The sequence below is a fragment of the Aspergillus affinis genome (genome assembly GCF_023601865.1).
Source record: "Aspergillus affinis strain CMG 70 chromosome Unknown NODE_41_length_255467_cov_85_872513, whole genome shotgun sequence".
Lineage (NCBI taxonomy): Eukaryota > Fungi > Ascomycota > Eurotiomycetes > Eurotiales > Aspergillaceae > Aspergillus > Aspergillus affinis.
Genome location: NW_026515822.1, coordinates 152,364 through 179,955, shown reverse-complemented (window position 1 = coordinate 179,955; position 27,592 = coordinate 152,364). Strand labels below are relative to the sequence as shown.

At 50.5% G+C, this 27,592-nt stretch overlaps 8 protein-coding genes across 8 annotated transcripts; 2 read left to right on the top strand and 6 right to left on the bottom strand.

Moving 5' to 3' along the window:
- Positions 1-37: 37 nt before the first annotated feature.
- KD926_007310 (ankyrin repeat domain-containing protein) lies at positions 38-2,184 on the bottom strand (the record flags this gene model as incomplete). Its single annotated transcript, XM_053100151.1, has 4 exons — positions 38-457; positions 837-1,425; positions 1,629-2,086; positions 2,155-2,184. 4 exons carry the CDS (start codon positions 2,182-2,184, stop codon positions 38-40), a joined length of 1,497 nt encoding a protein of 498 aa, XP_052956179.1.
- Positions 2,185-3,652: 1,468 nt separating this feature from the next.
- Positions 3,653-6,674, bottom strand: KD926_007309 (uncharacterized protein; the record flags this gene model as incomplete). Its single annotated transcript, XM_053100150.1, has 3 exons — positions 3,653-4,923; positions 4,980-5,072; positions 5,126-6,674. 3 exons carry the CDS (start codon positions 6,672-6,674, stop codon positions 3,653-3,655), a joined length of 2,913 nt encoding a protein of 970 aa, XP_052956178.1.
- Positions 6,675-7,436: 762 nt separating this feature from the next.
- On the top strand, positions 7,437-8,705 carry KD926_007308 (Efg1 domain-containing protein; the record flags this gene model as incomplete). The annotated part of the gene is made up of 2 exons (XM_053100149.1): positions 7,437-7,800; positions 8,089-8,705. 2 exons carry the CDS (start codon positions 7,437-7,439, stop codon positions 8,703-8,705), a joined length of 981 nt encoding a protein of 326 aa, XP_052956177.1.
- A 1,015-nt stretch (positions 8,706-9,720) lies between these two features.
- KD926_007307 (F-box domain protein) lies at positions 9,721-11,886 on the bottom strand (the record flags this gene model as incomplete). Its single annotated transcript, XM_053100148.1, has 1 exon — positions 9,721-11,886. The coding sequence occupies one exon, from the start codon at positions 11,884-11,886 to the stop codon at positions 9,721-9,723; it is 2,166 nt and encodes a 721-aa protein (XP_052956176.1).
- A 3,615-nt stretch (positions 11,887-15,501) lies between these two features.
- Positions 15,502-18,905, bottom strand: KD926_007306 (serine/threonine-protein kinase; the record flags this gene model as incomplete). Its single annotated transcript, XM_053100147.1, has 3 exons — positions 15,502-15,770; positions 15,823-18,770; positions 18,856-18,905. The coding sequence occupies 3 exons, from the start codon at positions 18,903-18,905 to the stop codon at positions 15,502-15,504; spliced, it is 3,267 nt and encodes a 1,088-aa protein (XP_052956175.1).
- A 2,597-nt stretch (positions 18,906-21,502) lies between these two features.
- Positions 21,503-23,923, bottom strand: KD926_007305 (GTPase-activating protein GYP6; the record flags this gene model as incomplete). The annotated part of the gene is made up of 6 exons (XM_053100146.1): positions 21,503-22,668; positions 22,722-22,864; positions 22,930-23,447; positions 23,515-23,673; positions 23,733-23,838; positions 23,901-23,923. 6 exons carry the CDS (start codon positions 23,921-23,923, stop codon positions 21,503-21,505), a joined length of 2,115 nt encoding a protein of 704 aa, XP_052956174.1.
- Positions 23,924-24,290: 367 nt separating this feature from the next.
- KD926_007304 (uncharacterized protein) lies at positions 24,291-25,679 on the top strand (the record flags this gene model as incomplete). Its single annotated transcript, XM_053100145.1, has 1 exon — positions 24,291-25,679. One exon carries the CDS (start codon positions 24,291-24,293, stop codon positions 25,677-25,679), a length of 1,389 nt encoding a protein of 462 aa, XP_052956173.1.
- A 795-nt stretch (positions 25,680-26,474) lies between these two features.
- Positions 26,475-27,167, bottom strand: KD926_007303 (yippee-like protein; the record flags this gene model as incomplete). Its single annotated transcript, XM_053100144.1, has 2 exons — positions 26,475-26,792; positions 26,871-27,167. 2 exons carry the CDS (start codon positions 27,165-27,167, stop codon positions 26,475-26,477), a joined length of 615 nt encoding a protein of 204 aa, XP_052956172.1.
- Between the last annotated feature and the right edge of the window lie 425 nt (positions 27,168-27,592).

Here is a 27,592-nt window from a genome sequence, read left to right as displayed (position 1 = left end):
AAGTATAACGAAGTATATGATTGAATATGTCCCCATTTCAAACAATAGTTTCCGAAGAGCGCCGAGACTTCCTGAACAAGAGTTGAGAAAGACGTCCACTGTAATCACGGCCACTTTCTTCTTTCAAATTAGGGAAATCTACATTTCCAGATGAGCCTGTCTTACCGAGTGCCGAAAGAGAGGGGTGATTTTGAGATTTAGTAGGACCAGAATTATCACCTTCTTTCGACCCAGAAGCAGGCTTGTTCATTTCCCGAAGAGGGTACGACCGTCGGAGAAAATCCACACGTCCATCACGTTGGTAAAAGTCAACCATAGTGGCTTCAGGGTTGTTGACCAAAGGATCTGAGAGCCCCAAAGACGGTCCTGAGTCGAGTTTGTATGAATCCGCCATGCCCGCGACTGGAGGGGGATCTTTCAACATATTGATCGTGGCCCTGAACCCGGATTCTTCATCCTACAAGTCAAGGTTAAGCTGATGCTGTTCTCGTGTCCCTTTTCCCTTCGACGGCTTTTTGGTACCGTAGATTGAGGTGTCCACATTTTCATTATCTCTCACCATTGAACCAGTCTCTTTTTCATTTTTTTGTGGGTAAGAGGTAAGATTCTGGTTCTTTCTGATCTTTTCAATTGATTGATGGACTCTTGTTTTGTTTCTCGACTACTTTTATGGCTCGTTCTCGGTCCGTTTTTGCTGCTTTGCTGTCCGGTGTAGTTTTGAGGAGCCACCAAACAACGGCATGCTTTCCGTGATATGCGGCGAGTTGCAAGGGAGTTCTTTCGGGGCTGCCCTCGCTTTGTAGCAAGGGTTCTCTGTTGAACAATACCTCACATACTCTAGCATGATATTCTTGTCTTGCCGCGTACCAGATAAGCTTGGTATCCTCTTTCTCAGACTCTGTCATGTCCATCAGATTTACCAGCCGGTCAAGTTCTTTCACCTTGTCATCTTGCTGTATCTCAAGTTGCCTGAGAACGAGTTGTTTCTCAACTATGGTTGTTTTAATTGCGTTCAGGCTTACTGCTTTTTCGGCGGAGTCAAAAGTTTCGGCTTTGTCCTCATTCTTTTCCAAAGCCTCATTCTCGATCGGAGTCCTGTTTTCGGCCCAAGCAGTAGAAAGGGCGGAAACTGCTAAAGCTAACACGCTTTGTTCGGTGCCAGGCACTTTCAATTTGTAGTCCGCCCCTTTCCCCAGGAGAAGGCCAACGGTTTCCCTATCTCCGTTTCTGCTTGCATAATGAAGGGCTGTCCAACCGTCTCGGTCGATTGCATCCACCATGGGATCCTCATGCTTCAGAAGCTGTCTTACCACACCAGGATATCCCTTATCACTGGCCTTGTGAAGAGGCGTTTGCTGGTCATCTTGCGTGGCAATAGAATTTGCCCCTTTTTTGATAAGTTCTTCTGCAATGCCCTCCCATCTTCTTCAAAATCATTATAGGGTAACTACTTTATGCAATGCTGACCAACCATCTCCATCTACAATGTTGACATCAAGTTGAGGAGTATGGGAAAGAAGCATTTGCACGATCCCAGAATCCCGATAACGTGTCGCAAAGTGCAATGCTGTCCACCCTGCTTTGTTTTGGGCATCAATACTAGCACGATTCTCGAGTAGTAGACTGACAATTGGCCCAGCCCGTCTTCACTTGCCATCATAAGGGACCTCGCCCCGTAGTTAGTGGATGAATCAACATCAGATCCAGATCCAATAAGAAGCCTAGCAATATTTTCGTAGTTGCCAAAAACCGCCCCGTATAACGGCGTCCATCCGTCATGGTCTTTGATTTGAACATTGGCTCCTTTATCGAGAAGATATTTTACCACATCATAATGGCCACATCTTGAAGCCAAGTGCAGCGCAGTTTCACCGATCCCACTCCTGGACTCGATATCTGCCCCTTCTCGAAGAGCGCTTTCGACACCCTTTGATTCTCCATTTCTTGCGGCATTCAAAAGATCCTCATTGGCTTTTTCGTTCAAGACTTTGCCAGTATCCTTCGATCCGTCCCTGGTGTTTAGGGAGTCTTCATGAGCCGATAAATCTTCCGATTGGCGCTCGTCGTCTCGTTCTGGCCATCGACGCTTTCAGTATAGGCCTGTCGTTCGACAGTAGGAGAAGAAGTTCCTGGATCGGATCCTCCGTCACTGACCAGTTGCTCGTTCGGCGCTCGTTCGTCCATATTTTTCGAAGTGCTAGTGGCTGTTTTTTGAGGGCTGGAATAACAAAGACAGCCAATGCTCTGCTTTCACGACAACAAGAGAATAAAGAAAGATGACGATGAAGAGAAAGCCCAGACCTAGAACATCACCCCTCTTATTCCCTAGCAATGCAAACCGACCACAACCACCCTGTGGCCAACAGTCCCCGATGGTCGCCGATCGAGCCTCAATCTACAATGCATGATTCGGGAGAAGAGGGGGTTCCTCAAAACCCAACGAACTGAACAGCCATGGTTCAAGCTGAACTGCAAGACAATCCTAGCGCCGTAATTTTATTAGCCAGATGAATATATTGCTTGTTTCGATCGTAAGCAGAGGGCTCTGTATGCGGGTTAGTTAGCGCAGTGGATCGGAGCTGAAACGATAGATTGCTGATGTGGTTGTCAAAGCTGCCAACGATATTGACAGGGGTGTTTGTTTTTGGCCGCAAACCGATCACACGGTCACATTTCCCCTACGACATTTCCCCTACGAACCTGTCCCTTGGGGGTTGGGGGAACGTACTTTTTGGTCCTGTGTGGAGCTGGCCTCGTAGCAGGATGAGGCGGGGATCGCTCCTGCTGTGGCGCTACTGTAGGGACTTCCATATTATCATGTAGGGTAAAAGCGACGTCTTTATATCTTTTTTTCTGCTTTCGGTCGGGTCCAACATCACTTATTACTCAGACATGAAAGATCTAGGACTCGAAGGCTGGATATATCATCAAATTAATCGATGATGAATCCAGCTACTTCATTGACATGATGCGTGTTGTATAGGAAGGATGAAGTCTCCCCGGGTGTTTGTCCGTAGAAGTCAAGGGTTATCACGTGGCAGACTACAAATATCAACCTGAGGTATCTGTGAACGTAGCTTAATACAAATGATTGGTAAACTTTAATGAGCTTTGACTAGCTCATATATTTTTGCTGTTTCTTTCATAGGCATATGAATAACTAGATACACTCTGCGGCCTGCGTTTTCCGAAATTTCCGAAATTACTATGCAGCTATTCGGATCAAAGATATTCCTCATGATATCGCTTCCTTTTCTGAACGAACGTTGTAGATTATGTTACTCTGTACGTTCTTTTGGACGAAAGAGGTCCTCTCAGGTGCCACATACGGAAAATGGCACTAAGAGGTACGTATACGGCGGAATACATAGGCACCTAAACCCTCTACGATCCTTCTGTCTTTAAAATGAAAAAGAGACTTCAAGTCCCCTTCCTATTACCTGCTAAAAACTGGGTATATCAAAAGAAAAACCAGATCCCACCCTACCTCGCTACATCAACAAAAAAACCAAAAACCGAACACAAGACAACGCATGCCAACAATCCAACATAAGAGAAAAATAAAAACAAGAACAGAAGCAGATACATTAAATATAAACCAAAGGAAAGACGATTCTATAGCCCACAAACCTCAGTATCCATCCCACCATCACTACCGATCACAAATACAGCTACATTCCGCAACTGGACAGACTTTATGTTTGGCGAACCACTCTCGTGCATGATGTGCATGGAATCCATGGTTGCAGTTTATGCAGAACACGATGAAACGACGCATCAGCTCTGTCTCGGTGGGTCGACGCGGCTCCTGTCCGGCATCAGCTGCAATGGAGGCCTTGGACATGGGATCGGGTGATCCCAACCACAGGGTGCAGACACCGCAGCGAGGCATGTGTCGACCGCAGCGGGGACAGATCATGCCGGACATGGCGGCTGTCCCGAGGGGGTTTCCAGGGGTGGGGTGGACGACTTCGCCCGTGGCCGAGGGGGAGAGTTGGGAGGAGGCGTCGTGCTGGGTGAGAGGGCGCGTGCAGTAGTTGCAGGTAAGGCTGACTTGTTGTCGGGGCGGCTCGATCAATTTCTGTCCGTCCCAGGTGACGGCGAATTTACGGGATCCGACGTCGAATCGGGCGCGCTCGAGTTGGAGTTTCCAGGAGTTGATTTGCCAGCGGTAGGTTTCGCGCCAGGTTTCGAAGCGGGAGCGGTTCGGGTGGTTATTGATGAAGCGCGGGACGCTGTGGCTCATGGCCAGGACGGGGGTTTGGACATCGTTGAATTTGTTGATGTATGATTGGAAGAGGTCCATGGCGGAATGGCTGAGACCGGTGAGAACGATGCCTTCGATGTCACCTTGTCGGATGGCTTCTTCTGTCGTTTCGTTTAGGTAGGGCGTGAGTTCGTCGTCGGGTAGCCACCGCAAGGCCACCTCGATGCGATACTTTAGAGGTAGCGTCGTTTCTTGAATGACGGACTTCCAGTCTCCCTTGCTCACCAGTGCCAGGATAGCCCGTGCATAGGGATCCGTGAGCTCTTTGGCAATCTCGGCGCAGGTGTCCTCCCAGTCCGAGTCTGTGTCACCTTTAGCGGCGCCCGCAATCGCCATGGCAAGCAGCTTATGGGCCTGGGTAGGCGAATGACTGCGCAGCGCCAGATAGGCCAGTTTGGCTTCGTCCTGGAAGACAGCAAGGGCAGCCGCTTTGGTGTGCTGATTCTCGGCCGCTAATGTCTTCACCGTGTCCTCCAATTCCCGGTGGGATTGCGCTGCCCCACAAAGCCGTAGGCAAAGCCGGCGGTGCTCTGCATAATCTGTTTCGCAGCCCTTGGTTTCAGGCAGGTGTAGTGTCTCTCGGACCAGATCCACAACAGTCTCACTCACATCGGAGCTACTGTCGGGGCCAACTCTGCGATTCTCAAGACTCTCGCCTTTGAAGAGTCAGTGATATCGATCACTGATGAACTACGTCGATCGTGAACCTTACCTAAATCATTATTCCATATATCCCACACACCGATATAACTCAAATCCAAGTCATTCATAACCATTGAATCGTTAGAAGAGTCGGAACGTGCCCCTGAATAGTAAGATCAGCACTACTCATCGTTATTATGATAATACCACACTCACGTTGGATCCAATCCCAGAACCCGGGAAGGCAGGGATCATCCGCCACTATCCTCTTATTGCGCGAATCGTCAAATAGATATCCTTCCTTGCACCGCATCCGGTTCACAGTGAGCAGCGTCAACGCTTCCTCAGCCGTTAGCGGCTCGCCCGCCGCCCCCAGTGACAGGGCACGCTCGCGCGCTTCCCGACTTGACAGCGGTTTTGTAGAATTCTTTCCCGGGGCTACTAGGCGACTCTCACGAGACATATCTCCGGCTTTGTTTGGGTCTGGCAAGATGCGGTCCTGGAGGCTTTCAACCACCTCTGAGATGCTTGATCCCGGACTTGACAGAGGGCCTATGACTCTGAAATCCGATTCGTCGTCGGAACTCCCATAGATCAGCGAGCCTTGCGAAGATAGACGAACCGGGGGCGGGGGCGGTTTCGCCGTCGCGATGCTGATCTGACCGTTTCCGGATAACGTGATGGCGCTGGGCTCGTTGGAGGCACTCATATTGAGAAAATCGAAAGACACGACTCTTTCGGACTCCGCATAGCTGCGCGAGGAATGATTGAACGGGCTGTAAACATCGCGAACATGCTTCGTGTAGATCTGCTCGGGGTAGTTTTTCAAAGATCCCTGACCGAGAGTCTCATCCATCGACGACCGATATTCCTCGGACAGATACTCCTTCGCGATATCGTAGGTCTTGAAATGACCCGTGTTCGCCAAGACGCCTAGACACCCTCTCTTCGTCCTCGAAAACCGAAGACTCCATATCGACGACTTTGGCGCAACCACATCCGAAAACTCCAGCGCCGGTCCAGCCTGGCCCGTCTCGAGGGTATTGGCAGGCCCCACGCTAGGCGACGTATATCGCGATCCCACGCGACGGTCCCAGATACAGATGGTCGGATCATTCGACGTCAAGCACGAGGCGATATAATTCTCATCCAGCCAGTCGATGGCCAGATTATGCACACAGCGGGTAGGGAACTGCAGCGACGGGTTCCCCGGTCCCTCGCGCAGGTCATAGATGCGCACATATTGACCCTTGACCCCGGTGACCAAGGTGTCGGGTTGATCCCGGAAGAACTTCACGCTTGTGATGGGTTCAGAGCTGGCGAGCTTCCGCAGCGGTTCGACGTAGCCCTTCGCGCCCTTCATGGTCAGCCGCTGACTCACGTCCCAGATATTCAGACAGAAGTCATTCCGCACGCGATCCAGGCCGGCCGCCAGCAAGCCATGCGTGCTGAAGGCAACGGCATTGCAATAACGCTGGTGGCGAATGGGGAAGGAGAACGACTCCTGGGACTCGCTGTTCATGCGCAAGATGGTCGCGTCGCCGGACGACTGGCCCACCGCCACGAGCGACTCGTCGACGGGCGACCAATCGAAGGCGCGAAAGGCAGGCACTTTCGTGTGCGTCGACAGCACCTCATGATCGAGAGTTTGGCCGTCGAACGCGGTCACCTTGCACAGTCGGAAGGCCTTCCCCGTCACGTCGACAGAGAGAAAGCGTTGCTCCGCGGTGGTCGAGGATGGAGACCAGCGAATGGCCGTCTCCATTCTTTTTTTATTTTTGTCTGTGGGTTTGATTGCTTCTGTTTCAGATTTACTTACATACGCGTGCACCTACTTACACGCGCGCAAGGCCGGCCTTTTTCCCTGTTTGTGTGTTTCAATGGGCCTTGGAATTAATATTTTACTTCCTGTTTGGGCTGCTGCGGAATCAATCTGACTGGTTCGCCGCCTTAGGTTTTAAGTGGAATTGATCTGATGCGTCAGGCAACGCAGCAGTAGCGCCAGCCTCTGACCAGCTTGCGCAGCTGGATCATTCAGGCAGTGGAGCGCATGGTAGGTAGCAAGCAGCGGAAGCAATTGCGGATCGGGATTGGATTTCAAATGGACGGTGAAAGTGGGCGTAACAGATGACAGAGGAATTGTCCAAGGGGTTGCATTCAGCAAGCCGGGATAGCCTGGGGTCTTCAAACGGTGACTTTATGAAAAGCAAGTAAGTAAAGTAGAAGTAGACGTCAAAGTAGAGCGAAGTCGCGAGGGAAAGCGACGGTAGCTGCAGGCATCCAGTCAAGGAAGTGTAATTAATCCTCAGGCCAACACCGACCCTCCGGCCCGCTGATTGGCTACGGACGAGGAATCTGGGGGACTTTCGGGCCGAGTCTTCATCCGACCGAATATTCTATTTTCCTTTTTTTCTTTTTTTCTTTTTCTTTTCTTTTTTTTTTTTGGGAAGTCAACCAGAAACAAATTACACGACAGCAACCTCTCTCTCCCTCCCAACCCTATCCTCACCCCCCTCCCCTTTCCGCCATGCCGCGTGACTACTCCCGATCGGCATCCCCCGTGTCCCATCACACCAAGGACAGAAACTATCGCGATCGCACCGACAGCCGTCCCAAGCGCAAAGACCGCGATGGCTCCGACGACGCCGCCCCCGCCCGCAAGAAGATCCAACAACAGATGCCCCGCAAAGAAACCAACTATCCGTCGGTGAACGAGCTGAAGAAACGCATCCGGGATGTCAAGCGGCTGTTGAACAAGGTCGATCTGCCCGCCGATGCTCGCATCGTGCAGGAACGAGCGTTGGCCGGGTACGAGCAGGATCTGGAGGATGAGAACAACCGTCGGGATCGGTCGAAGATGATTAAGAAGTATCATTTTGTTCGGTTTTTGGGTACGTTTGAATCCAATCCCTCCTATCCCCTTTCCATCTATCCCAGTCAAAGTTCCAGAAACCGGTCCCTCAGAAACGAGGACCGAGTTTGTTCGGAAGATCCAGAAGATGTTTGCATATTCTACGTATTTGCTACTTCAGAGCCCCCATCTAGGGCCATGAGACAAAAAATCACCATTTGCCTGATGGACTTCCAACAAACTACCCTTTTTTTTTTCACTCTATCATATCACCTATCACTTTTTGCCAATGGGGACGTTGAAAGCTGACGCAAAACCGACCCATCAGACCGAAAAACGGCCACCAAAGACGTCAACCGACTTCTGCGACGCGAGAAAGCAATCTCCGAATCATCCGACCCAGCCGCCTCATCCAAAAAGAAAAAACTAGAACAGAAGATCCACATCGCTCGCGTCAACCTCAATTATACCATCTACTACCCTCTCACGGAGAAATACATCGCGCTGTACGCGAAGGTCAAGAAGGAGAAAGAATCCTCATCGAAAGACGACGCCGCGGAGGATTCAGCAGACGACGCTGGGTTCAAGGCCATTCATGCTACGGTGGCGGATAAGCCGGCGTTATGGCATACGGTCGAGAAGTGCATGAAGGACGGGACGCTGGATCTTCTGCGGGATGGGAAGCTAGCGTCGTCCTCGTCGAGGGAGGAGGGAAGCGGACAGCAGCAGAAGAGTTCGAGTTCGGGTCGGCAATCGGAGAAGAGCAAGAGCAATGCCGCCAAGTCGAATAATAAAAAGACGGACTCGAAGAAAGACAAGACGACGAAGACATCGAGTCGTGGTGTTGCTGCGAATAAGAAGAATGAGCGCTCTTCGTCCAAGGCGGTCGTTCATGAGAACAATGATGATGACGACGCGAGTGATGGAGGGTTCTTTGAGATGTGAAAAAAGAAAAGAAAAGAAAAAGAAGTTTCAGCGAGTCAGTCCAGCGTCAAGCATTTTCAGGAGTTGGGTTGTTTTCAATAGCATGGGGTTTTGTTTATTCTTCTGGCCTGGCCTGTTTCCTGTTTTCATCTAGATAACCTACCTAGCACACTTACTCCAAGGGGGTTTGTTCCCTCTATCGTCGTTTCTGCGATACCCAAATACCATTGATATTTTCTCTCTTTTCTCGATTTCAATAAATTGTGTTCCTACCGCAGAAAGGTAGATATAGTTACACAGTATGCCACCAGAGACACCAGGAAACTGAAGCTTGCACATCGAAAGAGATAGAGAAAGGAAAGAGATGAAAACCAAACCAAACGTAATGCTGGATCTAAATGACCGACTATGCAAGCAAGCAAGACCCTGCCCGAAGACCCAAGAACAAAAGACTCCAAGCTTCGCGATGCATCCGTCCGTTCTAACGGTAGAAATGAAAGATACTGATACTTTGATACTGATACTAACCGGTGCAGCTTTCCGACCTTCGCCTGAAGTCAATAAATCGCATGATAAATCCGGCTCCAAATAAGTACACCTAGTCATAGGCTTCTGGCAGAGCAACAAACAAGATCCAGGTCCAAATCCAGATTAAATATGTCTGGAGGTAGGTAGGTAGGTAGGTAGGTAGTTGAGACATCGGCAAGTATGAGTATATCTCAGCGCAAAAATGTCAAATTGTTTTCAACAGCATTCGTCATGTCATATCTCGTAGCATGCTCGCAGGAAAGACCTGGAGCGATGCTTTTCAGCCTTCCAGCATGGCCAGCATTGGGCTGACTTCTTTTTTTTATTCATTTTTCTTTTTCTGTTTTCTTCTGCTGCATGAGGTCACTGGGACACTTTCAAGTAAGGGTTCCTGAACCCTCAAACAAGACGGCAAACAAGACGCCTGCAATTTTGCGTGGAAGAATTTCGCTGGAAACGCACACAATAAAAAACATCGACAAAAAGGTGAAGTGTGTGGTTGATTCCGTTACATGATCGTACAGGATCCTCCACTTTGCGCTCGCCTGCGTCGGCCACCAAGGGGTCCAAATGCACCGTCATCGTCGTCGTCGGCATTGTAAATTCTCTCGGCCTCGCGCGCGCGACGTCGTCTCCGTCGGGCACCCGCGCCGGTAACCCCGGCTTCTTCGGTGGCGATCATGTAGTCGGCCCACTTTCGATCGAGTCGGCTTGCGGCGGCAAGATCGCCGCGCAGAACTCGTTTGTTGTGCTCGTCCACGGTCATCTGCCAGCCATAGAAGCACTTGAGATGAATGATCTCATTGGGATACACCGGTGGCGGCGGCGGAGGGGTGATCGAGGAGGCGACCATTGTCGTAGAACCTCCATTATGGCTGGGTAGGACCGCCTGCGCAACCACGGAGATGGATGAGAGAGATTTGCGGGAGCGAGGGATATAGGCGTTGCTCGATAAAACCTCCCTAACCCCTGCCCAGGTAACATTAGCGCAATCGAAGACGACCAGGCGCAGGCCAATCTGGGGAAGGTTCTCGTCGTAGCCACGCCTCCGGACACGATAGCTGGCTTCCATCAGGGTAAGATCCGAGACTCGAGTGTTGTCCATTTCCACCGTGCGAAGAGAGGGGCAGCTCTTGACGATTTGAAGCATGCCGATATCTCCCAGGCTCTCGCAATAACTGATGTTAAGGTGTTCAAGAAACGGGGCACAAGGCGACTTGGCAATCTCAATGAGAGAATGGTTCGTGAGGTTTTCAAGGTCTTCAAGTTCGATGTGGGTAAGACGGGGCGTGGTCTGCACAACGGCCATAATAGATTCGTCGGTTAGCTCGGGGCACTGAGAAAGCTGGAGACCTTGGATATCGGGGATGTTAAAGGCAAGGGCCTTGATGCCATCATCCGTTAACTCCGGGCACTGGTGGATGTCGAGGTGCTTGAAGCGACGGGGAGGCACGACGGGTCTTTCGAGGAGCAGGTCCATTTCCGGGTTGAGGCCGTGAACAAGAGCCTTCAGAAAGTCGTCTGTCAAGTCCGAGCGGCTCATGATCAAACGTTCCAGGGAATTGCGCTCGAACAGTTCCAGCGCAAAGTCCGTGTCGTTGAATCCGCGAATCTCGCTAGCTCGGAGGTCCTTCAGCTTGGGGCAGGCCTTCACGATCCTCTTCAAACCGGTAGTGTCCACACTCGTACACCAAGACACGTTCAAGATCTCGAGTTGCGGGCACGACTGGGCGATGATCTTCATGGCCGAATTGGTGACGCCCGCCAAGCCGGAGAGGTTGATGTACTCGAGGCGAGGGTTCCGTAACAGGAAGTAATGAATCGAGGTCTTATCAATGCGACATCCCTCGAGCGAGAAATTGACAACATTGCGGCACAGGTCGGTGATACGCTCGCCCTCGGACTGCCACTTGTCTCGCAATTGAATACAGCCTCGGAGGTTCAGGTCTCGCACAAACGGGCCGCCGGCGGCGATCAGCTTCACCAGACCCTCGCTGGGGATATCGCGATAGTAGTCGGTCGTGTCCACCTTGGACCAAAGCTGCCCGTCGTAGCACATTTTGTTCCAGCCTTTAGAGACGGCAGAGCAGCGAACAATTTCTTTCGGAGTCAGGTACTGGACGATGAGCATTCGGAGTTCCTCCGGCATGCTTCCCCAGAAGTCAAATGGCTTCTTCGGCTTGCGGGTCGGCGACGACGAGATATCCAGGGCATCGCAACTCAAGGGAGAACCGCGTGATCCCGGTCTCATGTCCGTCGGTAAAGGGACAGTCCTGTACTGGGACCCGTTCGGAGAGTCGGACCCAACGAGGCGGATTCGGGCATTCCCATCGGGGGTCTCAGGCTGGCCGGCAGACTGACCGGAGGTCATGGGGCGGACATTTAGTCCACCATAGAGTTGGGAGGAGCTTCCATTGCCGAGGCAAGGGGTGTATGACGATTGTGAGAGAGAGACGCAGGATAACGAGGCTTTTCCGTCGCGGCGGTAGCCCGTGGAGGCAGAGCGACCGCGGCGAGTCAAGCTCGGGGAAGACGAGATACGCTGGAGACTTTGCAGCAATTTGTGCCGCCCTTTAAGTTTGGGGGGTCGCTCCAATGGGATCTGACCTGTCGAAGAGGCCGGGCTCACGCTCACCGGGGATACTCCTCCAGGAGACGTTCCAACGTCAGCCATGACCAAAATTTGCGGTATAAGACCACGCGAGCTCTTTCCAGGCCCAATCCAGTATATTGTTCGGATAGTATCGGCAAAAATCGGCGAGTTCTAACAACCTCGACCGGGGAAGAGGAAAGCGATATCGACGACAAACAGCGGGTTTCCGCAACGGTCCAGAATTTAGACGGTCATGGTGTTCGCTGTAGACCGAGCCGGGGGTATACTAGTATGGTCCGAAGTACATACAAAGGGCACTTGCCCGACCAATGCGCAAGAACGCCGAAACTCCGCTCCCGCAGGTGGAAGAACTCAGAAGAGGTCGAAAAGGAGGATACCCTTGAGGAAGAGGAGATCGAGAGTCAGCAGGGAGAAAAAAGAGGGTCAAGCGACAGAGTTCTGGCGGTGGTGGTGTGTCTTTCGGCTAAGAACTGTAACAATTGTACCATGGGACCCGTTGACCGCGTAACCCGGTAGTCCAGCAAGGACTAGAACGATGTGGTGAGGTATTCACGACAACTGGGCGATCCACCCCGAGCGTGGGCAGCAAAAAGGTACACGGTGAACCCGAGCAGATGACAAGCAGGACAGGAGGAAACCAGAGAAAAAAGAAAAAACGACCACGTACGAATAATACTGGAAACAGAAAGAGATAGGAAAGCGAGGCAAAACAAGGCGGAGGAATCACGTAAGGCCGGGGCTGGTGATTCGGTCAGCCGACAGAGCCGTCGGACTTCTTGAGGGATAGAGAGCTGACGGTACCTTATTCCAAAGGCCTAAGGTCGAGACTAGAGACAGGTGTAATGCCTGATCGAGCAATAGTCTCGGGGGAAAGACGAGAGCCAAGGGAATAAAAGGCGAATGTATGTAAATAGCGCAGAGACTACGGAGTAAAGAGAGAGAGGGAAAGTCAAGAGGGCCTCGCGGCGAGTCCTTATCGATTAGCTCCGGTTGCCCCACTTTTGGCGGGACTTTCATTCTTCTTTATTATTCACTTATAGTATTATTATTCTCTGATCATCTGGAAGATTCAGAGAAAGGGTCCTCGAGACAGTTTCACAAAAGCAATGTCACCCTTTCTACAGAATCATCCGTTGCATCCGACTGTCTCAGACTGTCAGACACAGGGACGCTGGGAACGGAGCACGGCGGGCAAGTGGCCCAAGGCTTATTTAAATCTCGCAGCCTAAAATGGCGTGGATGGGGGGGGTCGGGGTGACACCTACACTAGTCTTACGGAGTAGGACCCCAGCATGAACAATGAATGAATTCACTTTCAGAATTAAAAAAAAAAAAAAAAAAAGTTTCACCAGTGGGGACCATCTCCAACGTCCATCTCGCACAAAAGGTCCAAACCCCAATCGCAATACAACCAGGCAATGGCACGACCATCCACTGAATAAAAAGGAAAGAAAGACAGAAAGACAGACAGAAAAAAAAAAAATGGAGAATCGGTCAAGAGTCTGGTCTCTCTATTCCTGGTAGTCCGGGTCAGGTACATCCAATAAGAACCCCAACAGAAACTCCCTCTTGTCTTCTCCTCTTTTTTATGGATTCTTTTTATCCGGCCTGTTCCTGGTCGTCGACTAGTCTCGGCAAGACATGCATGTCTCTCCGAACAAATCGTCTGCCGTGACCGTTTGCCATCCACAGAGTCCCCATCCCACAGCCACCGGGTCGAAGCCAAAGGGCTCCAGGTCCGGTTTCCACAGTCCACATGGCGTGGCGAGTCTCCTTTTTACGAGTATCTACTCCGTAGTTATTCTCCGTGGTCGTAGGATTTATTCAGTTCTACTATTAACTATTAACGACTAGACTGAATGTACGGAGTATGTATGTGTAATCCCTTTATATCTGATCGATCAATCATTTATGATCGATTCCATCCGAGTAGCCAGAAAAAAACATACTCAGGAGAATACTCAGTATGTACATCCAACCCCAAAGCTTTGGAAGTATTGTTGAAAGTACTCCGTACCCCGAGACACTGACAACGCCACCCATGGAGAGGGAATCCGTCCTGCGGGGAAAGTCAAAGAACCACGCTACATTAATAAAAAAAAACAGAACCATGCTTCTCGTTCCGCTAGATAATTGGATCAATCTACGGGGTAGATAGACTAAGTGAGCCTCTGGAGAGGTCCAACCGGTGTCAGCCTCAGCCCATATGGTGTATCTCATCTCATCTTCATCTCAAACCTTACCTCGGATGCGACCTGATTGTGGCTGATACGTATCCATCCATCCTATTATTACGGAGTACGGTGTAATGCATGCACTCAAGATAGATATCTGTCCTCAACGATCGGAGTTTGTTGAGTACATTAATAGACAAGACACCGACATGGATTCTCTGCACTTTATCTGTCGAATCCTGGGCAGTCTTGGCCTCTCTTATCGGTGAGCCTGCGAAGACGTGTGCCTCGGTCTCGGTCTCAATGCATATCAGATTCAGATTCCTTACTACCTTACCTTACTTACCTACCACCGTAAGATTGGAAGTCCAGACCGAAGGCCCAAAAAAACAAAACAAACAAAAACCAAATAAAATAAGCAAATACCACGGAAATCGCCTCCGTCGAATAACCCCAGGTACGAGAACAAAGAACTAGAATCCACGGGACGCGGGGAAGTTAACTGCTTACTTACCTACCTACCTATCTTTCTTTTCTTTTCTTCTTTTGCTTTCTTTATTCCCAAAGACTCGACTCAAAGAATTATGTACAGAGTGAATTTCAGACTGAAGAAGTCCAGTCTTCCCTCCTTGCTTCAACGATCAAAGTTCAATGAAGTCATGGCGATCCCACATTGAAGAACAGAACAGGGAATTCCTGGCCTTCGCTACTAGTTTTACGCCGGTGTCTGTCCGACCAACTAACAGTAACTAACAGCTAGTACGGATACCTACGTAGTCGGCTTGATTTCGCGCGGGGCAAGACTTCGAACCCCCACTCTCTTTCTCTCTCTTTCATCCCCCGCAGTTGTTTTCTTTCGTTTGACCCAGAGGATGTGTATTGTGTAAATTGAGGTATTCATTGTCTTCATTTATGTAACTCTAAATGTCCCAGAAGGATTCTACCCTCCATCAACCCAGCTTAAGCAAAGATAACGCCATTTGCTAAGGGTATATCAAATCTCATATGCATGGCTTGTCATTCTCCCCAGACCGTGGCAAAAAAAAAAAAAAAAAAAAAAAAAAAAAAAGGAAATGAAAAAAGTGAAAAACGTAAAAAGAAAATCGTGTAGAATAAAAAAAACAAGATTTGGTGCAAGATCAACAAAAAAACCACATCTAGCCAAGCAAACTCAATATGACGGGGTATCTCATCGGCTTCCTGCCTCTGTATACAAGCTATACATTCACCGGGGCCTCCTAGGCGAACGGTCTCGCACCACTGGAGCGTGTTCATCACATTCGTCATCCCGGTCTCTATCATTTCCAATCGTAAAAGCCGTCATGTGCGGTGTTCGCTCGTCAGAAATTTGACGAAAGCATGTGTTGGTTTGGTATCGAAGAATGCGACAGAGCTGAGAAGTCCCCATGCTCTGAAAGAAATATAAGTAAATGAAAATGCCGCTATATAATGTCCCTGTAATGACTCCTGGTTGCAATCCAGTCAAATCATGAGACAGGGCTCAGTTGTCAGTCATCCACGGATGCTCCATGATTTCAGTGATGGTCAGGCGGTTGTCGACATCGCGGTCTAGCATCCGTCGGATCAAGTCGATGCAATCCTCCGAAAAGGGCAAGAACGGAATTCGAAGTGGATGGTCCAGGATCTCGTCGACGTTATAGAAAGGATTCTCCTTGTAGACAATCGTATAAAGGAGAATTCCAAGGGCCCAAATATCCTGCTCTTTGCCGCGATAGGATTTGCCCTGAAGAACTTCGGGTGCAGCGTAATCTGTATGAATCTGTCAGTAAATCGGCTCGCCAAGCAGGAAGGAGAACCGTACCAATGGTCCCAACAAAGACATCAAACGGTCCATTCTTGATATACGCAGCGCTTCCAAAATCGATCAATTTAATTCGACCTTCCCCGTCGAGAATCACGTTTTCATCCTTGATGTCGCGGTGCACTACGAGTGCTTTCGTGTGAAGATGGTGGATTGCTTCCACCACCTGGCGGAAGATGTTTCTGCATTCCGACTCATCCATGTTCGCCTTCAACTCGATATAGTCGAAAAGATCCATTCCGGGGAGTCCATGCGGCCTCATCTCGATGTAGTAGTTGATGTCATCCTCGAAAAAGCCTTCCATCTCCACGATGTTGGGATGCTTGAAGCCGTCTCGTCGTAGGTAATCCAAAACATGGATTTCTAGGGGGACTGTTCCTAGACGGCGATCACGCGTCCAGGTGTCCACAAGGATCCTCTTCTTCGTAACGTATTTCAAGACAACTTTCTTCGAGGGGTTCTTCTTCAAGCGAGCGAGCTTAACTTCACCGTAGGCACCCTGGCCCATTTCTTCGAGAATCGCATAGTCGGAAATCGTTCGTTTCTTCGGAGGTTCCTTGGCGTCAGCCGGTCTTACCTCCGGAACTGGTTGCACAGGCTTATCCGTGAGGGGCTCTGACGCAGCCTCGCTGAGTTGCTGCGTCAAGGTGGATGTGGGGATGTTGGTCTCCACCGAAGTCCGCTCTGTGCTTGGAGGTTGGGAACTGGAAGCCGCTGCGGAGTCGAACGCCGAGGAGGTTTCTGTGTGAGGGGAAGCTGCTTGTTGGGGAGAGGAAAGGTTTGGAGTCACACCGGAAGAATGTATATGTCGTGAATACGTAATCCATAGCGCATAGACTAGCTCGGTGACTGCAACGGTGTCGTGGTGCTCTGATTCAGCGTCATTATGACTGTCAGAATTCTCTTCCCGCAGCTTGTCATCCCGTGGCTTGGGGAAGATGGTACCGCTTTTGACTACCCGCAGCTGAACGTCCACCGCGATGGTTGAGCCGTCTCGATGGTTGGCAGCAAGTCCAGTAGGCTCTAAGAAGACAGAAGCCACGTTCGCCTTCCCATCCCGGAGAATAGAAAGCGTGCGTGCTCTTCGAAAGCTAGGCTCAGGGATCACGACGCCATCCACAAGGGGTACTTGCTCCTCCTCCGTCAGTACATCGAGAAGCTCGTCAAACCCGGGAATCAATTCGTTTATGTGAAGACCCTCCGGTCGCTCCTGGCCAAACAGCGCGGAGGAAAACACTGAATTTGAGCTGATGACCTTTAACGTTGACGATGCTAAAACCATCATCCCAGCAACGTGCGGGAAACTCGATATTCGCAGACAACCCCGGCCTTCATCCTTGGCCACGGTAGCTGGGAAACACGTGCCAGTCGCAGTCTGGGCAGCGAAATGTTTCATGTCGGAAATCCTCTTCAGGCCCTCGTCAATCGGACCTTGAAGACATTCTTTGGGAATACGAGGAAGAAGTTCCGTAACTGGCCTGCCGGGCTTGACCACGCCATGGCCCCAGATTTTGTCTGTATCTCCGTTCACATCGGTGATCGTCCATGACTCATCACAGCGAACATAGGCGACATCCTCTTGAATCTCCTCAAGGACCCAGATGAGCCCTCCTCGTTTCTCCATTACCCAGACACTCGCAGATCCTTTGGCCCCGTCGCGCTTGAGGATAGGTACGACATCGCCGCACAGCAAAACGCCACGAGATTTGGTGGCAACGTGGTTCAAGTGCCGCGTAGGACGTGTGCTAGAGCCGTAGCCGTCGTCCGTTTGAGCTCGCCGGGTTCGAGAAGGCGGTTTACTGAGAAGTTGAGCCGTGACCCCGTTCCCCATTCCCATGGACCTTGTATTTACCGGCTTGTTACGGTGTCGATCTTGCGAGGACTGAAGCTTCGCTGCGACATCAGTGGACGGGTCTCTCAGCTTGGACTCCAACCATTCTCTCCGATCCTTCTGTACAACTTCTAGGATACTGAGTTTGCGGAGTTCCGCTTGTGTGACACCAAATATGAGACATGACAGGTCATTGGCTGCCAGAATGGTCCATGGTGCTTTGGACTCGGTTCTAAAGACGGCCTGTGAGACGGGGTTCCATTTGCTGCTGTGGGTGTGTAAGGCGGGAACCGGTAAGCCAAACCCGAAGATCGAGGGGCTGGTTGGTGAAAAAGAATCCGTGGCAGAGTAAGGATGTGCTAGAGAACCCATCAGCTTGCTCTGGTCGAAATCAGCGCCGATTTCAGTGTCCGTACGTTTTAAGCTTACGCGCCTGGATGAGGGAGTGGACCGTCTCCCTCTTCTCGGTTGCGATATTTGCTCATTCGGCAGCTCACCCAGAGAATCCGAGTGCTCCATCCACGGGCTCTGGTCCCGAGAAAATTCATTGGTTCCGATTGCAGAACGCTGCGAGTCCATGAAAGCTCGCTCAAAGAGATCTCCGCCTGCCACATCGGCGGGTCCTGTCATAGGGCCCCGTGCCAAATTCCGAAATTGGACATGGTCCTCTTTCTCCGAGAAACTCGTCTTGGACAAGAGATCCACCAAGCTTTGAGCTTCCTTGTCACTCCCAAAGCGAGACGGTGCATGGGCACTGCCGGCGTTGCCCGAAGCCCATCCGAAGCGATCGCGCATAAACTCCATTGATCTTTTCAAGATAGTCTGGCGGTTGTGAAGTAGTTCCTCGGACTGCTGGGCGAACGAAAACGAATGCAGGGACTCGCAGGGAAATCGGTGGAGGTCTTCCAGTGTACCATTTCCGTGGCTTGGCGGGAAACGTGTAGAGTGGGTTCTGGAGGTCGATCTAGAACGTGGTGAGGGCGAAGGGTTTCGAGGGGTGAGAGGTCCAAGAGAGGAGGTGGATAGGTTCGGCAACGTCAATACTCGCGAAGGGGGCTGGCGTATACGATCTAAACCGGATGGGCCGATTCCATGTTCCTGTTCAATCAAGGAGGATCTGCAACACAACAAAGATTTGGTCTCAGTATCTCCATTCATCATCAAGTCACGCAATCGGAACAGTTTCTGGTATTTATACATACCTTGACAGATGATCGTACCCAGACGACATCGTTTCCATTGAGCGTTTCATCGAATCATCTGTGTTTCCAGAAAAATTCCCCATGTAGGATTCCGACGTGGGCGATTCTGACAGAGGTCCCACCGGGGACGAGAGAGGACTTGGTTCGCCTGTTTGCCGAAGAAACTATTAGTTTGGTTTCTTCTTGCAGATTCATTTTTCCCTCACTCAACGTTGGCCGAGGCAGTATGCAGTATAGAGCGATTGCAGCTTGTCGGAGACGCCCAAGCAACAAGGTAAGATTCGCGAACGTGTCACCCAGTTTGGATTTAACAACCGATTCCAGATCGCATTGTTCAGTGACGTTGCTCCAATGATTTCCTTGGTCGAGCATTGATATGAATCTCACCACCAGCGAGCGTCTTGTACCATCCCGGCGACATCACCCCTCACGACACAACTGCAGCGACAAGCATGCCATGGGAAACAAAACGAAAGAATAAGGGGAAAGAAAAGCGCACGACTAACCATCGGGATGATATGAAGCAGACCCCATATTTCCCCCAACAGGCGACAATGCAGCGTCCGATACCGATCGGACCGATCAAGAGTCGCAAGGTCCAAACGGCGCAATTTCACGGGAAATCCAAGAAGCGTAGGGAAGGAAAATGGTGATTCTATTTCTACATGAGACGACGGAGCACGTTGCCCGCGAAGGAAAAGACCCTGGTAAGACCAGCAAGATTTGTGCTTTGTCTCTGCCTCTGTTTTTCCTTTTCTCTGCTTCTGCTTGGTCGCGTATGGGATGCCGATTGTAGGTGTTACTGCGATCAGAAAAACAAAAGTGAGAAGGGAAAAATAATTTCAAATCAATTCCGTTTCTTTTTCTTTTTCTTTTTTTTTTGTCAGTTAAAGAAACGAAAGGTGAGACAGTCAGCCGCTTAAAGAAAATGAGTCCGTTGAAGGTCAGCGGACAGCGGGCGGAGGGCAGGTGTGCCTGGTGAGGTCACAGGTACCATGAGGTGGGTAAGTAGCACGGGGGAAGAGGCTGTCTGAGGGTCGGAAATTTCAAGACAGTGAGGTTTATTTAAACAGGGAACGATGGTGGGTGGTGTGGTCTGGTGGAAGAGATCCCAGTAGGGAGGATTGGCGGGGTGGTTGAAAACTGCACCGGGTTTTTGGGAGGCGCAAAATGAAGGGACGAAGGAGAGAAAAGTCGAATCAAAAAGTGGTAGTGAGGGGGGCAGTGACCGCGTTGTGGTGGAGAAGGGAATGAATGAATGAATGGAGATGAGTGCTGCTAGTGGCTTTTTTTTTTTCTCTGCTGTTGATTTGCAGCTTCTTCCCTCTTTCCGTCCCCTGTTTCCTATACAAACATGCAAAAAAGGAAAACAAAAAGAAACGATCATCCAAATTCCAAAGGAAAGACTGGGATGAAGGAAGTTGGGTAGGAAAACGAGAAGAAGGAGTAAGAGAAGAGAGAGGAGAGAGAGCCGAGCAGGTGAAAGGCAAAGGAAGCACGAGACGGTCGGGAAGGAGGGAAAAAAAAAAAAAGAGGCAACAGAAAGAGGAACCGTACGGACTAAATTCTAACGAGATGAATAGTACAGGGTACTAATCATGATAATATTAAGATGCAAATCACCGCAAAAACATTAGAAATGCTCGAAATGAAGAGATCCCAATAACTAATGATTGCTAGACTGGCTGAATAAGACCATCCCCATAACTAACTACGTAGTTACCGGCCTAACACAAAAAAAATAGATTAAATTAAATAGTATTAGGAATGACAAGAAAAAGGGTGGTGATGTAATAAGGCCGAGCTGCAATACAACCACAGTCCACTTATTATTGCCCGCCCACTGAATCCCTTCCCTCTGACTGATTCACCCATGTTTCGCCTCATTCGCCGAAAACATGCATGTATGTTATGTATGCCATCCCTTCTCAGACTCCGATCCCTTTCCCTCTTGGTCCGTTCGATCCCTACCGCCTAAAGTCCCATGGGTCGACGCTGGGGTTTTCCTTGTCTTGGCGGTCCAGGCAAGCCACTTTCCGCCGGAGATCTTTAGTCTTGAGGGTCGATTCGGGCGCGCCATGGGAAAGTAACCACGGCCTTTCGTCCCAAGGTTGGCGATCACCGGTGTAGATCAACCCCTCGTGCGCGCTCTCGTTCTCATCGTGGTGATGATCTCGTTGTCAACTTGTCATGTCGAGGTGGGACATGCTACTACGCTAGGCGGGCAGCTGACAGTGATCGCAATCTGATCCTTCCGTCATACATAGGTCAATGGCTTACTCTTTGACCGTCCAGGGTGAAAAGCTTAGCACGTCGGATATAGATGGTGGCTCTAATGGCTTCCGTCTGCAGTTACATTGGTACCTACTCGCCATATAGACACGTCACTCATCGAAAAGAGGGGAACTAGATATAAAATGGGTTGGGGAAAAAATAAAAGAATAAAGAAAAATAACATAAAGACAGCAATTAGTAGATCTGACCGCTAAGTCTACTCTCTATTCATAACGACGTGAGTACTCTCGCTTTCTAGAGAAAAAGATGCGTATGCGAACGCGGGTATATCAGGATGAAAGGGGTCGCGAATGGACGGCACATGAGGATGCGCGACAAGAGGAAAGAGTAACAAGAAATATGGACCCTCCTTCTATTCTCCACCTTTCGGCCCCCGGAGACTCCTCAATGCCAATCCGTCAAGATCGGCATCGGTTCTTCTCAGCTCGTCGTCTCCGTTGCCGAAGAGATTGTTCGGTTTGCCTTTCGTCTCGCCGTACCGAGTTTGCTCGGGCGGCACGGATGCCGGACTCACAAAGCTGGAGAGATGCCGGTTACCACCCAACATCCAGGAGAACTCGGAATCCGCAAGTGAGGGACGTGTTGCGTGTCGCAATGGCATCGAAGAAGAGACATGAGGGCGACTACGGCCCTTGAAGTTATTCCCGACGGGCGAAGTGGGTGATTTGGCAAGTGGCTCGGCGGCAACCGCGGGAGACTGGCTGTTGCTACTTCGTGTCTCATCTTCCGGTTTACCTCCTCCAGGTTGAAGTACGGCTGATATCTTGTCCGAGTCCGTATCTGCAGCTGCATTGGGAGTTCGACCCCCGGAGGCCAAAGGACTGGAAGGGTTCTCGAGACAGGTCTGAACCGATTGCACTTTGGTGAGAGCTTGTTTCACGGTATCGGCAGTGGCCGTATCAAGTCCTTCGGCTTTCATCATTCGCGACCGTATGTCATTCAATGCTTGGCTAAGGGTCTTTGCTAGCATTTGATTCCGCGCCTCCAAGGCGTCGATTTTGGTCTTCAGATGAACGACGGCGACTGAATCATGGGTGTATGACCCACCCGGGGTGTGAACAGAAGCATCATCGTATCTTTGACGAGAATAGTGCTCTGCTTGGATCGTCTGCAAGTTCTTTTTGGCTTCACTCACGGCTCCTCGGACAGCCTTGGCAACGCCCCATGTTTCCGTGCGGCGTTGAATACCCTCCGAAACATCTTGGAACAATGCCTCCAAACCCTTAGAACTATCTCTTGCGGGGGACCTAGAAGGAGAGCTTCCCTCACTCGTGTCCCATAGGTCGCCGCGAAGGTGAGACTTGATTCCTGAGAAGGATCGGGCATGCGATTGACCGAGCCGCTTGGAAGCGTCTGGCGGTTTTCCTGAATATTTGGAGATAATAAAAGCCCCCCTGTCCGGTGTGGGGTTCTGCTCTAGATAGACAGCATCGCGCACAAAGCTCTGTGGTTCATGTGGGTGAGGAGAGGGGTAGCGGAGCAATACGGTGAAAGCCGTCGAGGAATCGGCGCTGAGTACTGGAGTTTTGGTCAGCGTTGGCATCTCTTTTAGACAGACCTCAGTAACTAACATTGCCAACGAATACGCAGCAGCATCGCAACACATACGAAATCGATGAGTTCCGGCCGCAACCCTTCGGAAAAGAGGACATCCCAAACTACCAGTACGTCTTGGAATGGAAACTCGCGACCGAACAACAAACGCAGCCAGCGACTATTTTCGAAGTTTACCTCGTTAGGTGGGATATAGGGGGCGTTATTTCGTGGGCAGGAACTCACGTGAGGAATATCTGCGGCAAGATCTCCAGCGCCTGTAGATGGTCGGCCAATTCTAGATCTGTAGTCATCAGGAGTTCGTTGTGGATATGGTGGCATTGGTTCACGATCGGCACAACATCCATCTGGCCGTTCGCGGATCGGTGTCGATTGTGCTCATAATATGACCGAGTACTTTGCATGACTGAGCAGAACAGTGTAAACGAGTCGTGTTCTACATACTCCGAACTCAGAAGTTGCAACAGGAAGTCGTCGTCTTCCCCCGGCGAGCTTGTGCCTTCAAATGACTTTGCCTCGACGGCATCTTTGTCGAGCACCCACAGAATAGGTGCCAATAGCTCATGCATGCCTTGGCGGTATCCAAGATCGGGATTAAGCTTGGAATAAATAAAGAGAATATCGATCATTTTCTCTTTCGTAGCAGGTTCCCGAAAGAAAAAGTTCTCTTGCAAGCACCTATCGACATCCTGCGCTATATCTGCCCGCATCTGTTCGTCGCGTCGGAGTGTCTGCCAAGGGGACTTTGCGGAGAGGCCGTCAGAAGTTGATTCGATCCCATCAAAACCATAGAAAGCACACGAGGCATACCTCTTCGTCATCCGCCAGAGGATCCACCGTCGACTCCAAATCGTCGGGGTGGTTTATGTATTTCAAGAAATGGGCCTTCAAGGCATCGTAGGCGCCCCGCGATTCGGAGATCTTCTGCGGCCATTGTGTGCGATCGAGGTTGTCGAAGAGCAGGAATGCCTGCGCTCAGGTAAGCGGATAGCCAGGTGAGAATGGCTGCAAAACGCATGCCTTCCAACAAATCGATCTAAGTCCATCGTTGCATAGTCCGTCCCCTTGTTCGGATCTGAATGCTGCTCGGAGGTCGGAGGGGGTGTGATTGTCGCGAAACAGGGAGTTCCATCGCTGCCTTGAGAAAACTAGTTAGTAAAGAGCACACCGACCGGGTTCAAACCAAGTATACTTACCTAGTATCTTCAATGCCCCTCATCTCACCATGTGATATCTGGTTGCCTGGCCTCCAAGGGGTTGAGTGGTGGAGAAGTCAGGAAAGACGAAGGCCAAGTATTATGACGAGGCGGAGATCAACCGCGGCTACGGAGACCCGCCACAACGGAGACAGTCGTCCGCCAGATTGTCGATAACCAACTTGATCAGACCCCTCTTTCTTGATCGGTCAGGTCTACGGAATACGTCTCGCCGGACAATTACCTATCACAATCGCTACGGTCTGTGCTCCATTGCAGTGGACGTGAAAGTATCCGGGCTGTCTGGCAGGCCCACAGCGACCCGGTCAAGTCCAACCCAAGCCGCGAAATCCTTGTGATACTGCGAATTCTAATCTTCTTGCGGTCCAAATGTCCGCCGACTTGTTTGCAGAATTTGGAGCCGGGACTTCTTCCGGCCAAATCACCGGCAATCAGGCAACATCTCGGTCTCAGACAAACCCCCTAATTCCCAATCTAGAGTCTTTTTCAGATACTGCGTTCCCTGATGCATCGCACCACGTGAATCGGCCGGTGTCTCATGCCGCTCAGGCTCGAACATTACCAAAGCAACAGACTGCTTTTCACCAGCCGAATTTTCCTCAATTGCCACAGTATGATAACGGGGGCGATGTTCTTTTCGATGCCACTCTAGAAACGGTCTCCAATGATGATAGCGAGGACTGGGGCGAATTTGAGTCCGCTGATAAAGCCCCTGCTCCGCCTGTTCCAACAGAGCCAGTCCGAAGACAAGCGGCCGGAGTGAACCCAGCAATTCACGCTTCTCAACGAACCAAAACCAGGACGACTGCGCCGCCGAAGCAGCTGGACTTACTGGACTCTCTTACCCTTGAGGATAATCCACCAGCAGTTTACCAGCAGCCTAGGAGTGCCACAGGCCAAGATAAGGCTAAACCCCAGACTAAGAAGGTGGTGCCGATAAAGCCTTCTGCTCCTGCAGAGGAAGAAGAGCCCTTTGAAGAATGGGGGGACTTCATCGACGGGCCCTCTACAGAAAGCCCGGCAAAGACCACTCCACGAGTTGATACCACAAGGCCGACAGGCAACTCAAATTCCACGAGTACGCAAAAAACCAGTTCTCAATTCTCCGACGTATCAAACCAATCCGTACATCCAAGCGCAGTCCGCCCAACTAATATTCCTCCTCCGTCTGTTCTACTTGAGTTGTTTCCTCAACTTTTTGAGCAATTGCGACAGGACGCAACCCATGCAAGGCGAAATTTACAGCAGAAAAAGAGTGTTGACGTCGTGGCATCGTCGATTCTGTGTGTCTTGAAAGCAGTGGCACGTGTAGTTTCGGGTCGGACCTTGCGATGGAAGAGGGATTCTATCTTGAGCCAGAGCATGAGGATTGGCCCTGCACGCTCCGGGAAGCCGGGAGGGATGAAACTCAACACGGTCAACAAGAACGAAGATATCAAGGAGAAACAAGAGGCCGTTGACGTGATCGTGATGTGGCGAGACCGAGCAGCTCTTTTCAATTCCATCATCCAGGCTTCCGGGAGACGCCCCATTCAGGCTGTCCCCGAGAACATTCGAGCCACGACCGCCACTGCAGAACAAGGGGCTCTCAAGGCGTCTCATGCTTGCGCTCTCTGCGGACTGAAACGAGACGAACGACTCCCTAAAGTCGACGAGGCGGTGGAAGATAGTTTCGGAGAGTGGTGGACCGACCACTGGGGCCATACAGACTGCAGGCAGTTTTGGGAGACCCATAAAGACATGTTGAATCAGCGATGAATTTAATTCTACTCCGTACTGGCGGGTCTTTTTCTGCATTATGACCTATCATAGTACCTCTGATGTAACTATACTAAGCGGTAGTACATACTGAGTACATACATACAGACCCATACTTGATGGTACGAGAAATGCGGGCAAAGCACTTAGGATGACTGGGTATTCGATGGTATTAGCATGGAAGCAAAAGCTTTGGGGCAGTCATCTGATAGGATGTCTTAATTTTTGACCGATCACGCGTAGAATAAGTAGGTACCGCGATGGAAGACCATCTGACTAACAGGAACGGCGTAACTAACTAGTTACCGCCTACGGGGGGATAACATGATGCGAGCGGACGGTATTATTGATGCGGGGGTTTCACCTTCTGCCCGATCCAGCCTTTCCCATTGTTCCCGCTGTTTGCCTTATCTCTCTACCAGTCTGCCTCCCTTCAACCGGAATCCTCTGGATCAATAATCAATCTCTCCTAATTTAGATCTCACTGCGCCCTGCTCTCTCTGCTCCCTCCTTGGCAGCTGCACATCCCACTTATCCCTGCTCGTTGTCCCGCCTGCTGCTACCTAAACTCCCGGGAATATTCCTCCGTACTTGGATCCTATCTACTTCACCTTAAATCCTAGGCTTGCTTAGCCTTAGCCTCCATCACCGTCACAGCAGCAGCATAAATACCAGAGACCCCACCAGTTAATCAATCCCCTTGGCGTTGACTTCCAAACCCAACTCTCCGGTGTCATCACAGCTCTTGGACTTGCGGTCAAATCGGGCCCCCTCCCCTTTCGAGCAAAACCAATCTCAGGCGAGAAGGAACTTCCAGAAGAAGAAACCCACTTTTCTTGTTCTTTTCCCCTCTGCCACATAAACCTTTGGATCGATTCCACGATCACCTGCTCCTACCTTGGACTTGTTCGAGCTCACATACCAGGGCGTACCCTCAACGGGCGGCAGCGGGAAGAACGCCGAGGAAAGATCATAATGGGTCTTGCATACAACGTGTACCTCACCTCCAACAAAATCTTCGGATGCAAGCAGTGCAAAACGCACCTTGCTGACTACGATGATATCATCAGTCGGGTGAGTCCCCCCTCTCGTCGTTTGCTTGCTTGCCTGCTCCTGTTATTGATGAGTATTGGCTAACCGTGATACCTTGGTTTCTCGCAGAACTTCCGTGGCCAACATGGCAAAGCATACCTTTTCAATAACGTCGTGAACATAACGCAGTCTGAGGCTGTCGAGCGTAGCATGACGACCGGTCGGCATATTGTGCGGGACATCGCCTGTCGGCAGTGCAGAGAAACGGTAGGATGGAAATACGACAAGGCGTACGAGGCCAGCGAGAAATACAAGGAGGGCAAGTTCATCCTGGAAGAAGAACTGCTCTGCGTGGTGTGCTAGAAGGGGTTCTTTCTTCGTCTCTGCGAAAACATCTTGCTTTTGCGAGGCTACCGAGCAAGGTGCCACGGCGAATCCTTGCAAAGACTGATTCATACAGTGAGCGTTTTTAAGGAGTAAGGCAAAAGGCGTTACATGGCGTACCTACAAATTCTACATGACTGGTTTTATGGAGTTTGAATTTGTTCTCTCACGCCCGAGCATCCGTCTGCTTTCTTTTACTGGCTTGGATCTCCATGTCTATCTGAAGACGTGGATTATCTCCCCTGATTTACGGATAGTTCCTGGAAGGTCGCCAGTTATCGCGTCGACTTTGGGTTAGAATGATAGTCGTTATCACAATCTAGCATTTACTCCTCTCGAATACAGATACATATATATTCGTAGAAGCTTGGAACTTGAAGATTAGACTGAATAATATCCGTGGAACGGTGAAAGAGTCTAGAACTGACGCCCCTTCGATCCCTGGCATTGAATCGAGATCATCATCTGCAACGAGCGGCCCCACCGCCATCAAGGGA